Below are 14493 nucleotides of genomic sequence, written 5' to 3'. Positions count from 1 at the left end.
TATACTTGAAACATATATTATTGATATGCGTATTGACAAGAATTTTAAAAGACTATGGTGCTTTAGTGATCGTGCACAAAAGTTGATAGCAACGAAGAAAAATGATGTGTATCTATTAGTTTATAGACGTTTGACACTAACATTAATTCTTCATGTTGCTACTATTATAGCAAAAAGAGTATTTTCTGTCATAAAACTTGTCAAAACTTAGTTATGCAATTGAATTGGAAAATAATAATTGAACGACAATTTGGTTTTGTATATTAAAAAATACATATTTAATGAATTTGATAATGATATTATTATGCGACATTATTAAAATATGAAAACTCATTCAAAACAATTATAATAATTTATCAATATATTTTTTTAATATTATGTTATTTAATTTTTGTCCACCCTGTTTCTAGCTCGGCCCTGCATGTCACACAACTAAAATACCAAAAACGGGACAGCTGACCTTTTAAGTGGGAAGTCAAAATCACAAGTGAAAGCAATTCATATTCACATTAATTTGTACCATACTTAATTCATTCCCAAGATCAAAGTCACAAAATGTAAAATGTACAAAAATGGCTACAATACTTTCCCAAGATGCTCTAGTGAAACATAATGTTCCTGTGTATCAAAGGAGAGCAGATTGGGTAAACTCTTTGCTACCAGTTCCAGGAACAAAGCCTCACCAGACTCTCTATTCACATGTTACTGTCGGCATTCTTCACTTCCTGGAAAGCATGCCTCTCATCAGAGGCCGATTAAATCAAATACTCGTAATACATTAAGAAGACAGCATCCGGGGTGTCTTTAGGCAGGCTGTTTATGTACAGATAGAACTGCAGAATCTCCTCCCTCGATGCAGTTTCAGGATCAACCGCGTCGCGACTGGACATGAGAACCCACAAATCTCCTGAGCTCACTCTCCTCAGGCTGCCCCGACAGAATGGGCACGACTCTGATCTCATTTTCCTGCAAGGGAGGGAGGACAGAATTGCTATGTACGTAAGGCAGAAACTCTTCTTTGAAATCGAATACTAAGAAGAGAGTGAACTTGAGATCAGAGAGAGACTGGTACGCATATATGTACCAGTCACGGTAGCAATTGATGCACATAGCATGGCAGCAGTTTGGTAAAACCATTTGGGTGCAGGGCTCTAAGCAGATTCCACACTCCTCGTCTCTGTCGAAATCAAGGTCCCTCTTCTCCTCTGAGCTTGTTCTTGCAGTAGTCATTAGGTCATCATCTTGATTAACATCCGCGATGTTGTTGCTGAGGCGCTGGAGAGATGGAAGCACCAAAGCTGCAGAGTGTTTCCACTTCCATTAGTTTATATGCCTAACAAGCGTAATTGTAATGAATCATAAAACAAGATATCACTTTCAGATAATCAGACTTATAAACTCTTCTATTCAGCCTTCCACAGAGTGCGAGATGAGTCTCGTGCGCTGAGGGCGCCCTTATTCCATCTTCCACAAAGAAAGAAAGACAGAATGTGCTCTTAGAACAAAAAGAAAGAAAGACCATTTACATACTGTAGAATTCTCTAATGGTAGCCTTCCTTGCATGGGAAGAGATGATTGGCTTCCAATCTGGTGAAACCTGAAGAATAGAAGAGAAAATCAACCACCAATCGTGCCAATTCGTTCTTTGATTTGTCGGGAAGAAGGGAAAAATGAAAGTTTTTGTTGGGTTTCACAAATGGGTGAATTAGAACCAACCTTATAGACAACCACATAGAAGAGATTTAGGTAACTTGGGAGCAAACATGAACATGAGAGATCCATCCATTGCAATAAAAACCTTAAAACATGCACAGAGGGATTGTAGAGCAATTTCATTTGAAGAAAAGTGCCATCTTTGGCTCTGGGAATAGATGCTGCGCTGAAGACATATACAAACTTGAAAACGAGAATTGATTGAAGCCCAAAGTCCAAATAAAAAGAAAGATAACAAAGAGAAAGATGAACATGTATAAGCATTTTCGGACATCCGAATGTTCATGGAATGGCACCAACCTTAGGCCCCAGCTAACCCTAAACCAAATTCTAATCAAACTCACAATTCTCCATTAAAATTTAATCAAGGTCGTAGTTTTAAAAGGCAAAGTTAGGGCACCCCCGAGCAAGGCAAGGCATCGCGAGACAAAATTTCCATAGGGTAACTGAGGAAGGCACAAGTCTCTCTTGGGCAAACACCTCTCTGGGTTCAGTGAGGCATTGCACCGGACTCTTCAGGCTAGCTTTTTCCCTCTAAAATTTAATGGGTTTTTTGTGTTCTTACAGTTAATATAGTTGTTAGATACTTTTGACTTTGATTAGAAAACTCGGGGGGGGGGGGAAGGGGACCTAACAATGCACGTTTCCAAAAGACTTGAATAGGTTAATTGAACTTTTTTTACTTTACTAGCATGATTTACTAGTACCATCAGTTACTAATCATTAACCTTTTTTATGGATGCTTCGATGGTGCAACGCCTTGACTTGTGTCTTAGACCTTTTAAAACACTGATCGCGATTGTTTCACTTTCCAATGATCCTACGTCTTAAACTCTAATTGGAGCGGAATTTGGAAGTCAAGTTAGAAACCAACAAGCAAAATTACAATACAAAAGAAAACCAATCATCCCTATGCAAATCCTCACTACATTATATGCTATATGTATCTTTCAATCAGTCCCAGTAACCCTCTGTTTGATAGGTGCCCTTCACATAACTCCACAAAGCCATCAAGAGCTCAACCTAGATTAGGAAGCAGCAAAAAGTGTCCAATTATTCGACCAAATAGGGTCTAACTTTAAACGTTCAAAAAGAATCTTCGTGAAAAAGCAATCAGACGATTAGGGCTAAATTCCCAGAAAACCTACATTGTACAGCCCAGACTTTTCCCAGAATCTCACTTCCAGAGAAAGAGAACTCACAGCGTGTTCGCGTGCTGAATATCAGCCTCAAGGATCTGGATGGAGTCTGGGTAGGAAGCCCTTCTCGCAGCAACCTGATAATAATCCACCATTTCCTCGATCAGAGAGGTTTATGTGTTTGTATCACATAGAATTAAACACATAAATAGCATATACATGTACCTATATCCATATGTACCTATCTGTGTGTGATGTTACATTGACTGTTGAACAAGTAGGCTGAGAAGAAAGGTCTTCAGAGTCTAGAAGGCGATGTGTGTTGACTTGACCGTGGAAAACTAAAATCTGTCCCAGAAAACGGAATGGAACTTTGGGCTGTCGTTTGATTTACTTTGATTTCTTGGTGATTCTTTTGACCCAGCAGCTTGACTTGTTTTCTTCCTTCGGTTAAGAAAACTATACTTCTTTTCTTTTTTTTTGAAATAATTAAATTATTTTCTTAAATTTATAATTTTATCTGATTGTTTCAATTTTAATAATTAGATCCAAATTATCTTAGTTGACTGCAATTTTATCGGACATGTAAAATTGATTTAGATTAAGTGCGTTTATATTGACTTGGAATGTCAAATGTCATATAATAATAATATTTTGTGAGATTTATATATACATATAAATAAAAAAAATATAACTTATTATACACAATTTTATTTTTTTTATGTGTGCATATAAGTCTTATAAATATTATTATTATATAACACTTGATATATCAAATCAGTATTAACACACTTTCTCTAAATCGATTTTATATATTAAATAAAATTGCACCAATTAAGCTAATTTGAACTTAATTGTCAAAATTAAAAGAATTAGATAAAATTGTAAACTCATGAAAATGATTGAATTATTTTCATATAAATTCGCAAAAAATGACAATTCTATCCAATTTTTTTAATTTTGGCAATTATGTTCAAATTGGCTTAATTAATTGTAATTTTATCTATTACGTAACATTGATTTAAATGAAGTGTATTCATATTCACTTAATATATTAAATAATATATAATAATAATATTTGTAAGACTCATATGTATAAATAAGTAAAAAAAATAAACATAACATATAAAAAGGGAAGAAAAAAAAGTAAATTGAGCTTATATATAGACGTGAGTCTTATGAATATTATTATTATATAATATTTGATATATAAAGTCAGTATAAATATACTTTCTCTAAATTAATTTTATATATTAGATAAAATTAAACTCAATTAAGATAATTTAGACCTAATTACAAAAAGTGAAATAATTTGATAAAATTACAAATTGGCAACAAGAATTAAATTATTTTCATAATTAGTCCTTAAATAATTGGTGCCAAAATGGCTTAATGGGGGAAAAAATAATAATAATAAAATTATAGAACAAATAAATTACAAATACAAAAAATTCATTTTTGGGCAAAGTAGTGGCGCGGCTTCATTTTGGTACATAGAATGTCCAAATGGGATTTGGACAACGTAATATTTTTTGTATATTAACTTTTAAAATTTAAATAATTATAAGTACTTATTTAAAGAATTAATAATACTTATTCAATTATTATTAACTAATTTTTAAAAATTATAAACACTTTAAAAAATAAAAGTGTTGAAAATTATGAACACTTAGCAAAACTATTTATAATTTTTGAAAAATAATTAATAAATTGAAAAATATATTATTAATTACTTAAATAAATACATAAAATTTATCAAGAAGTCCTATAAGTATAATCCATAGTTAGATCACAATTATCCATCATTTCAACAACAATAATACTTAATGGCACTAAAAGGCTACTATTATATGAAATTTTACTTGTTAATTATTTTAATTTATAAATATATTTTTATAAGGAGTTAAGTTTTAAAATTTGTCATAGGGGTGAGAAATATTTTGGTAAATCGAAATAACTGTACCAAGTTGGCTAAAATTGTCAGTTTCATTCGATTCAAACTATAGAGCTGTTTGATTTGGTTTTTAAGTTTGATAATTTTTATTATTTTGATTCAGTTCAATATTCATATTAAAAAAAATTAAAATAACTGAACTGATTAAAATGTCAACAATGCCATCACTTTTTACCAATGACATCGTTTGTTTTTTTTTATTTTTTAGGGTTCTATTTTTTGTTTTTTTAGTAGGTTTGATTTTTTATATATTTTTAAATGTTTTTGGTTTGTTTGATTTAAATATCTATTCAATCGATTCGTTTCGATTTTTGACACAAGTTCGATTTATTAAGTTTAAGTAATTTGGTCGATTCAATAGCCAAATCGATCAAATGCTCACCCCTAATTTGTTAAAATAACCTTCTTAAAAATTGCTAGTATTTTTGTCCTATTTTGATTTATAATAATGTAAATTAAGGGGAAAACACTGAATTTTATTATTTTTTAAATTTGTAGTGCATTTTCAAAATGTCTGGCAGTCTCATGTTATTTGTTTCCATTTTATGTTCTTAGGATTTACCACATAACTAAATCATAAATGATTTTATTTATTTATTTTTCCCCTTTACCCAACACAAATTGGATGAGCCTACCCAAGTTGTATTTTCGACTCTCTGATAGTTAAATTTAATCAATTATGTGTAAATTATATTTTAATCTTGATTTAAGGGTAAATAATCATGTTTAAGAAATGTTTAGAGTTGAACCTCGATATTTGGATTGTAATATAATTTACATTTAAATTTATAAATATTTTTTAAAAGTTAGTTTATGAAAAACTCTTTGCGTGTTTAGTTTATTAATGTAAAAAAATGTTTATTTTAAAAAATTTTGAAATCAAGAGATCAATAAAAAGTGTTGTCAAATATATTAAAAAGCCGAGCTTCTAAAACAATGACTTTTCAAACATGTACCCACCACATGCTCTTTAATTATTCCTCATATATATATAGATGGAATGAAAGTCGTTGAAATGTGAATTCAATAAAAATGTATTAAGTTACAGCTATGGAATGAAATTCCATTCCCTTCAAAAATGGATGGAATGAAGATTTGTTGCATGAAATTTACACCACAATTACAAATTTATCCTTAAAAATCTTCCAAGATTACCAACCTAAATAAAAACCCTAGCCATCTATTTTTCTTCTTCTTCTTATTCATTCTTTGCACTATCAATCTCCTCCATCTCTATCACCACCATCTTTTTTTGTCTCTAGTTCTCCTCGACAAGCAATATTGGATTTATGACTAGAGTTTAATATTATAAGAATGGAAATATAAGAGTTCTCATAAAATATGTCATTCGATTTAAAGGTACTTTTGATTTAATCATGTACTTTTATCTTAGAAGTTATTATTGTGGAAAATCAACTACAAAACAAAAATGGTTAGTGCAATAACATCGAACTTGATTTAATAAAAACTAAGACAATACACAAAGTACCGATAACAGCAACAAGAAGATGAACACGAAGTAAAAAACTCCCTGTTTAAATAACGTTCAAGGCTCAAATCTAAAGAGTCCGTTCACCACTTTAGTAACGCCAACAAATAGGAACCACAAGCTATAACGAAGCCCAAAAAACCCCAACACCTCTCGACCGAACACAAACGAAACCCTCTCTAACCCAATTGATCAAAGCCACACACAGTAGGTTACCACATAAGGTAGATCGGTCACAGAGACAAAGGGTAGAAGTACAAAGTAATGAGAAAACAGCTTACCGAGAACGGATGATCGAAACCCCCTAAATAGAGCACACGCATCACCAACAAATAGGTCAAGATCAACAAGGACATATGCAATCTCTCAACATAGAAAGAAGCATCATCGGACTAGCATGGAAATGGAGCCATGGAACATCAGCCGCAAAAGGAAACCACGAAGAAAGCAATTGGCCAAGCAAGGAAATGAGAGAGGGGGGGCTAGGGTTTGGCCGAATAAATGAAACACCAAGAGAATGGGCCTCACAAATGGCCTTTTATATGTGGGCTTGGGGCTTAGGAGATAAAGGGCCAAGGAAGTGGGCTTATCCCACTTGAGCAAATGGGCTGAGACCCATTTCTCCTCCAAAGTAGGAATAGGGCTTGTGACCCGACTTCTAAAATGGGTTGCCTAAAAGTGGTGATGGACTTAGGTTCTTCAATTTCTGGCTGAAGCCTATAAAGATAAAACTCACTCGAAATAATCCTCATCGCCTTGGGTCTCATTAGGAAACACAAACCCAACAGTTATGTTATGCGTCTAAAAGATTTTGTTTTAAGGCCATGTGTACCATAAGAGACATTACCTTTTGAACATATATGTTATTTCTTAAAAGGCATGCTATTTTGCAAATGACTTGTTCTATATTGAAAAAATGTGACATTTTTATAATATGGGGTTTTTGTCAAATAGATGATATTTCAAAAGGATGTGGTCTCTTGGAAGGGTTACGTTTGTGACTACTAAAACACTAAAAATATAGTTTGAAACCATTCGTAGTTTGTACACTTTTCATTTCTTTACCTATTTCTTCCATTGTTCAAATACATAATTTTCAAGAGAAGTTCTGATGAGGAACTTTTATTTTTGTTGGCAGCAAGTTTTATGATTTTATTGTATTTTGGAGATGATTTGCAATTAACCTTGCAATAACTATTGATGAGGCAAGTTACACCTTAAGGTAACATTTATTAAAATGAGTAATATAAAATTGTATTAAAATAATATTTAAATATATTTTTGGATTAAAATATGAAATGTTCAAGATAAAGATAAGAAATATTTTACAATTTTTATTAGACTGCTTGTTAAATTTTTTAGATGGAAAGCATTCATCTATCATTTTGAATAAATAAACAAATAGCCTTCCGAAGCAAACCATGTTCCAATTTTCCTTAATATTAATTAAACATAGATAGATATTTTAAAATGACTAACATATCATTATATTTTAGAATTGGTTTGATTTTTCTACCATAGCTATTTCTTTCTTTTGGGTTGTTGGGAATATGTTTCCTAATCCAAACCACTAATGGTAGTTTACTTGAAACCACCTCAAATCATAACTTGATAGCTTGTGCAATTTGAAAAAGCATAACGTGACATAATTAGTATGCTCGTACATTATAGATAAGCATAGAGATAACCCATTTCATTATTTTAAGTGATTATTCTATTAAGGATAATAAAATATATTATTATCCTTAAGTGTTGGGTTTAATAATATCTATATAACTTACACAATACAATAAAATTATTTTGATTCTTTTATTAACGGATTTTTATTTCAGATGTCGTTCGACCTATTAGTGAGAATTGATGATATTCGTTTGGTTTATAAAGATTTTGGATTTATTCGTAATAATCAAATTAAATAAGATTTTGTTTTCACATTCTAGATACAATTTTAAATCATAAATGATACTTAAACACTTAGGAGAGTGGTACTTAGCATGACATGCTTGTATTGGTGTTATTAATGCAAGAGTGTATGGTCAATTCTAGTGTATAATATAACATTAATAATCCTATCCAAGTTGTATTTTGGACTCTTTAATAGTTAAATTTAACTAGTTATGTATAAATTATATTTTAATCTTGGTTTATGGGTGAATAATCATGTTTGAGAAACACTTAGAGTCGAACTTGGATGTTTGGATTGTAATAGAATTTACTTTTAAATTTATAAATATTTTTTAAAAATTAGTTTATGAAAAACTCTTAGCATGTTTAGTTTATTAATGTAATAAAATGTTTCTTTTAAAAAATTTTGAAATCAAGAGCTAAAAAAAAGTGTTATCAAATATATAAAAAAAATCGAGCTTCTAAATTAAAAAGCAACTTTTCAAACTTGTATCGACTATGTTATCTTTTTAATTTGGATACTAGGAGCATAAGTCAACTGAAAAATCGATTCCATACGAAGCCCTAATCAATCATTACATGCTCTTTAATTATTCTTCAAGTATATATGGATGGAATGAATGTCGTTGAAATGTGAATCCAAAAAAAATGTATTCGGTTACAATTATGGAATGAAATCTCATTCCCTTACAAAATGGATGGAATGGAGATTGGTTCCATGAAATCTACACCACAATTACAAATTTACCCTTAAAAATCTTCTAAGATTACCAACCTAAATACAAACCCTAGCCATCTATTTTTTTTCTTCTTATTCGTTCTTTGCACTATCAACATCTTCCATCTCTATCACCACTATCTTCTTTTATATCTAATTCTCCTCGATCAAGCAAGGTCACCACAAACAATATTGGATTTATGATTAGAGTTTAATATTATAAGAATGGAAAGATAAGAGCTTTCAAAAAAATATGTCAATCCATTTAAAGGCACTTTTATCTTAGAAGTTATGTTGTGTGTCTAAAAGGTTTTGTTTTAAGGCCATGTCTATCATGAGAGACATTACCTTTTGAAAGGATATGTTCTTTCTTTAAAGGCATACTATTTTGCAACTAATGTGTTTTATATTCAAAAAACGTGATATTTCTATAATATGGGGTATTTTTCAAAAAGACATGATCTTTTAAAAGGATGTGTTCTTTTGGAAGGGTTACGCTTGTGACTCCTAAAACACTAAAACTATAGTTTGAAACCATTCGTTGTTTGCACATTCTTCATCTCTCTACCTATTTCTTCTATTGTTCAAATACAAAATTTTCAAGAGAAGTTTTGAAGAGGAACTTCCATTTTTGTTGGCTGCAAGTTCTATGGTTTTATTGTATTCTGAAGGTGATTTGCAATTAACCCTACAATAACTATTGTTGAAGAGGCAAGTTACACCTTAAAGATAATGCTTATTAAAATGAGTAAAATAAGATTATATTAAAATAATATTGAAATATTTTCTGAACTAAAATATGAGATGTTCAAGATAAGAATGAGAAGCATTGTAAATTTTTTATCAGACAACTTGTTAAATTTTTTGGATGAGAATCATTCATCTATCATTTTGAGTTTGAGTAAATAAACAAATAGACTTCCAAAGCAAACCATGTTCCACTTTTCCTTAATATTAGTTAAACATAGCTAAATATTTTAAAATGACTAACATGTCATTATATTTTAGAATTGTTTTGAATTCTCAATTGTAGCTATTTATCCCTTTTGGGTTGTTCGTAATATGTTTTCTAAACCAAACCACTAATGATGGTTTGCTTGAAACCACCTCAAACCATAACGTGGAGTTTGTGCAATTTGAAAAAGCATAATGTGATATACTTAGTATGTTTAGTACATTATTATAGATAAGCATGGAGATAACCCGTTTTATTATTTTAAGTGATTATTCTATTAAGAATAATAAAATATCTTGTTATTCTGAACTGTTGGGTTTAATAACATCTATATAGCTTACACGATACAATATAATTATTTTGATTCTTTTATTAATTGATTTTTGTTTTAGACGTCGTTTGATCTACCGGTGAGAATTGATGATATTCGTTTGGTTTAAAAAGATTTTGAATTTATTCATAATAATCAAATTATATTGGATTTTGTTTTCACATTCTAGATATAATTTTAAATCATAAATGATACTTAAACACTTAGGAGAGCACTACCTAACATGACATGCTTGCATTAGTGTTATTAATGCAAGAATGTCACACCAAGTACAAACACATAAAATATATTGATCAGACATATAATATAATACGCTAATACAAGTATATGACACCGAATATGACTTGATAAGCGATCAAAAACTTGGGTAAAAAAAAGGAAACATATTGTTTAACTTACCAAACTGAATGAGATTGGTTGGATCACAAACTAGACAAGCAAAACTACCAATTATCGAAGTGTTAACTGTTCAACTCAAGTTGAGGGAGAAGTGACATTTATTAATTGCGTTTCATTTATTTATATAAATAGTTACAGAAGATTTGAAAACGATACAGGAAATTTGAGAAAAATGAGGAGTCGAAAGCTTTTTACCAAAACTTTTAATACAACGTAAACACAATAAAAAAGAGATATACATGATCATTCTAGTCCATATTTTATCATCATCTAGTACTCAAGTGTCCAATAATATTTTCATTTTAAAATATTAAAATTTTCGTTATTTAAATCGAGTATCCTCTTTCTAGGCGGGATTTATCCCTTGTTTTTTGTCCTAGCAAAATAAACGGCGTCGTTTGGACTTGTTTCTGCCAGCTCTCTTGTATAAAACAGGGAGAGAAATGACGCGCTTCGTGTTCTGCGGAAGCCCGACGTTTCCTTAAAACCGCGAGAGAGAGAAGAGGGGGAGAGAGAGAGGGAGGGAGACAGCAAGTCTCCAATTCGAACTGCTTTCGAACTTGGGTTCAAGAGATCGCGACAAGGGTTTAGTTCGGATTTCATCATCTTGGATTCTTCATCGCCATCAAGGTTACGTCCTCTCCCTTCTGTCTTGCTTCTTTTCTTCACTAGATATGCGCATGTATCTGTATCTGTGTTCGTTTACTTCTATCAGCAGAATCGTTCCGAAGCTGTTCTGCTTAGGATGTCGCCGTTCTTTGATTTTCTTCTGAATCAGCGTAACTATTTGCGTGCTCGTTATTTTGTGTTCCCGTGTTTCCTGTGGGTGCCTGTCTCGGAAGCCGAGAATTCCGCTGTCTGCTGTATTGGTGTATCGGTTTTGAGAATGGGGGGCGTGTTTCGTTTGGTAACCTAGATACATTGTTGAAAAGGGTTTATGCATGTATATCGTGTCATCTGTGTGGCGAAGGCCTGAATAGCATTTAGTTTCCGCAGAAATGGTTGGCCTTTTTTTATTTTTTCTGGTAATCGAAGGCTTTATCCTGCCCCAGGAATTGCATTTCCTTTTTATACTCTTCTTTTCCCTGCTTTGAAATGTGCTCTCTCTCTCTCTCTCTCTCTCAGTTTGGAAGGTTGGGCGTGGCGGCAGTAGCGGGTGTCTTTTTCATGTTCAAATCTTGCTTTTGTTGGCTTTATCTTCTTCTAAATGATCTCATTTTGTGTCTTTTTACGTAGATGGCTCGCAGCAAACGGGGTTCTGACAGAGGAGAAAGAGAAGGGATGGTCTGCCCAACATTACCATGCGCAGAATGCACCCGGAGTTGTTTATTGATTCATGGGCAGAGAAACGACCCATCACCCATAGTGGACAGCTTTTTCAAAGTCATGCTTGGCTTGGATTTTTCAAACCTTCTGGTACAGATTAAGACTATTTCTTAGTAATAGTTCTAAAATTGTTTCTCTAAGTCTCTTGGCATTCTCCATTGTAGATGGTTGGCGAAGATCACGCATTTCAAAATTGTCATAATGTTACAGTCCTATGCCTAGCATCAGTTGCGTGGCAGATAGTGTGAAGTCCTTTTAGCATCCAATCATGAATAACTACTAAATATTAGCAAATACTGCTAAAGTAAATGCGCCATTATGATATAACAGTCCGGAGTAATGGTGATAGAAATGACCGTATGCAACTTCCTTTGCCTCGCAGTGTGGCAGTTTCCTCCTGATTCTCCCCATATGTTCTCTGATAGGAAAAGCCAGTTAATTTCATGTGTTATACTTGCAAGGAAGTACATGGAGTATGGGCTATTCCACCATGGTGTAGGCACATGATCAAGCCCTTAGCTGCACAAGCTTGAAGCATGACCCTGGCTTGGCTATGGGAATTCCATTGGAACCCAGGTTTCCTCTTCCATGGAATAAATTCTGAATCTTCCTTTGAGGGGTACTTTTCCATATTGAGTGGGGAGCTTGGCTCTTTATCAACAATCCCATTGGAGGGTAAGGTCCAGTATTTTGGAGAACCTCTTATTGCAAAGACAACGACCTTGACCGGTTACTAGAGGGAGAGAGAGAGGTATATGTTAGTCACGCCATATAGGGAAACACCAAGCCCCTGACACACCAAATAAAACAGCCAAATCAGTAGCAAGTCGCTCAACACTTCCTTCACGAAACTTCTCATTGCTTGTAAGAATACCATTAGAAAGCTATTGATTCATGGTAATTGCAAAACTTCTCCATACCCTAACAAAGTCCACCCTGTTTAAGCCCTCTTCCAAAACCTAAATAGCACAACAGCAGCAGGGTGTTGTCCTAAACAGTGAAAGTAAAGGAGAAATCTAAGTTGGCTAGGGCCAGGGTTATGTGAGAAAGGGCTTGGGAAAGCGTTGTATGTTATTGAATGGCAATTTTCTAAACAATTAAACTTTTATGAATATTTGAATGAATTAACATAATTTTGGTTGTTTCAATTTTTAACCAATTTTTTCCTCCAAAACTAAATCAAAAATTGAAAACTGATTTCTTTGTAAAATAAGAATGAATCTAACTGAATTAACCTAAATTCACTAATTCAATTCAAAATTTTGACTTTACCCAAATTTTGCTCACCTCTATGCATCATGTCATTTCATCAACTGTTGCTATGATACATTGCCCGATTAGGTTCATGATTTAGCTTCGTTCCCCGTAGTTAGTACAAGGGAGCAAGAGACCATAAAAGGAAAATGATTTGCTATTAAAGATTCTTTCATTTAATGAACAATTGCCTGTCATTCTCTTTACCATCTGCTTCAAGCCTCCCTCAGTTCATATTTCTCCCATACCCTGATTATGGCTTTGCGACTCACATTTTCCCGAAACGCGCACTTCTCATATTCAATCTCATTATTACTTGTCATTAATGTATTTACTCATTGGTAGTACGTGTAATTACATGATGATTTTAATTTTCTTGTTGTTATATATATGTGTCTGTCTATATATGTATACTAAACTTGATAGTCACTCACTGTTCAAAATGTGTGGCAGCATTTAGCAAGATGTCACAAGAAGAGAGGTTCACAGTGCTGGCCTGGCCTGGCTGGGCCCTGACACCATCTGATTGACACCTCTAGTCCAGAGGGAGTCCCATAGCTAGATAATCTGAGTCTTTGGAGTGTGTGTAACCTGTGGAAATTGGCATTAAGGCCAAACCATGTTAAATTTTCGATGTTCTGCTCTCAATGGGTGTTGGTTACCCTGTAACAATATCTATGTATAGATATTTTTCCCGGGTGAATACTAGAATAAATGTGTTTTCCCTTAATTCTAGCACACCGCAACATCTTCTGAAACTTTCTTGTTGATATCCTTCCACACAGCATATGCATATATATATATATATACATATAACTAACCTTCTACACCCTAATCTTCTTATTGCATTCCTGTGGCAGCATTCATCTCGAGCAATAAGCTTCATACCTCCTTCTATCCCAACTCTGAGAGTTGTATTGGCGATCATAACCACCATGCTGACTTTCTATCTGCTAGAGAATCTCCCCTTCACATTGCATGTATATACATACACACCACCTTCTACATCTCCATTTCCCAGCTGTGGCACACGGCCGCAATGACCAACTTCACTGAACAGCGACAACTCTTCATTCACACCTAGCCCTCATTGTTGGCATGGAAACTCTAGTCCAACACTTCCCAATTCTATTGTTTGCAACTGCCAGAGCTCAGTAGATCCTTCAGAAATTGTGGATCTGCTTATCCCTCCTGTATTTTTCTATCTCTGCTTACCCTTTCCGTGCGAACAACTACATAAATATATTTTGGGATGAATTTGTTGTTGCCTTTTCTCATAGTGGTGATCTTTCCTTTGGAGACATAGGTGT

At 33.1% G+C, this 14493-nt stretch overlaps 2 protein-coding genes across 17 annotated transcripts in view; one reads left to right on the top strand and one right to left on the bottom strand.

Moving 5' to 3' along the window:
* Nucleotides 1-476: 476 nt before the first annotated feature.
* Nucleotides 477-3250, bottom strand: LOC127789764 (E3 ubiquitin-protein ligase AIRP2-like). Of its 14 annotated transcripts, none has more exons than XM_052318746.1 (5): nt 2916-3068; nt 1717-1879; nt 1531-1597; nt 1085-1298; nt 477-966 (listed from the first exon to the last, which is right to left on the bottom strand). In XM_052318746.1, the coding sequence occupies exons 1-5, from the start codon at nt 3005-3007 to the stop codon at nt 756-758; spliced, it is 747 nt and encodes a 248-aa protein (XP_052174706.1). In that variant the 5' UTR covers nt 3008-3068; the 3' UTR covers nt 477-755. The 14 variants fall into 14 exon arrangements, with proteins under 14 accessions (XP_052174706.1, XP_052174704.1, XP_052174703.1 ...); XM_052318743.1 differs by adding an exon at nt 3094-3250 and having other exon boundaries at nt 831-1298; nt 1717-2736; nt 2916-2989; XM_052318751.1 differs by adding an exon at nt 3094-3250 and having other exon boundaries at nt 831-1298; nt 2916-2989.
* A 7829-nt stretch (nt 3251-11079) lies between these two features.
* Nucleotides 11080-14493, top strand: part of LOC127789554 (uncharacterized) — a 28163-nt gene continuing 24749 nt past the window's right edge. For all 3 annotated transcript variants that reach the window (XM_052318464.1, XM_052318466.1, XM_052318465.1), the window contains exons 1-2: nt 11080-11233; nt 11840-12019. In XM_052318464.1, the coding sequence (XP_052174424.1) occupies nt 11840-12019 (180 nt within the window). In that variant the 5' untranslated portion in view covers nt 11080-11233. The remainder of the gene's footprint in view (nt 11234-11839; nt 12020-14493) is intronic.

Source organism: Diospyros lotus, chromosome 14, assembly GCF_014633365.1.
Source record: "Diospyros lotus cultivar Yz01 chromosome 14, ASM1463336v1, whole genome shotgun sequence".
NCBI lineage: Eukaryota > Viridiplantae > Streptophyta > Magnoliopsida > Ericales > Ebenaceae > Diospyros > Diospyros lotus.
The sequence above is the reverse complement of the archived record's forward strand: the minus strand, read 5'-3'. Positions and strand labels throughout refer to the sequence as shown.

Coding starts and splice junctions, on each gene's coding strand:
- LOC127789764 (XM_052318739.1), bottom strand. CDS start 1,977: ATGCTTATACATGTTCATCTTTCTCTTTGTTATCTTTCTTTTTATTTG. Junction 1,598..1,716: donor TCTATGTGGTTGTCTATAAG/GTTGGTTCTAAT, acceptor TCTATTCTTCAG/GTTTCACCAGATTGGAAGCC. Junction 1,299..1,530: donor TACCATTAGAGAATTCTACA/GTATGTAAATGG, acceptor AACACTCTGCAG/CTTTGGTGCTTCCATCTCTC.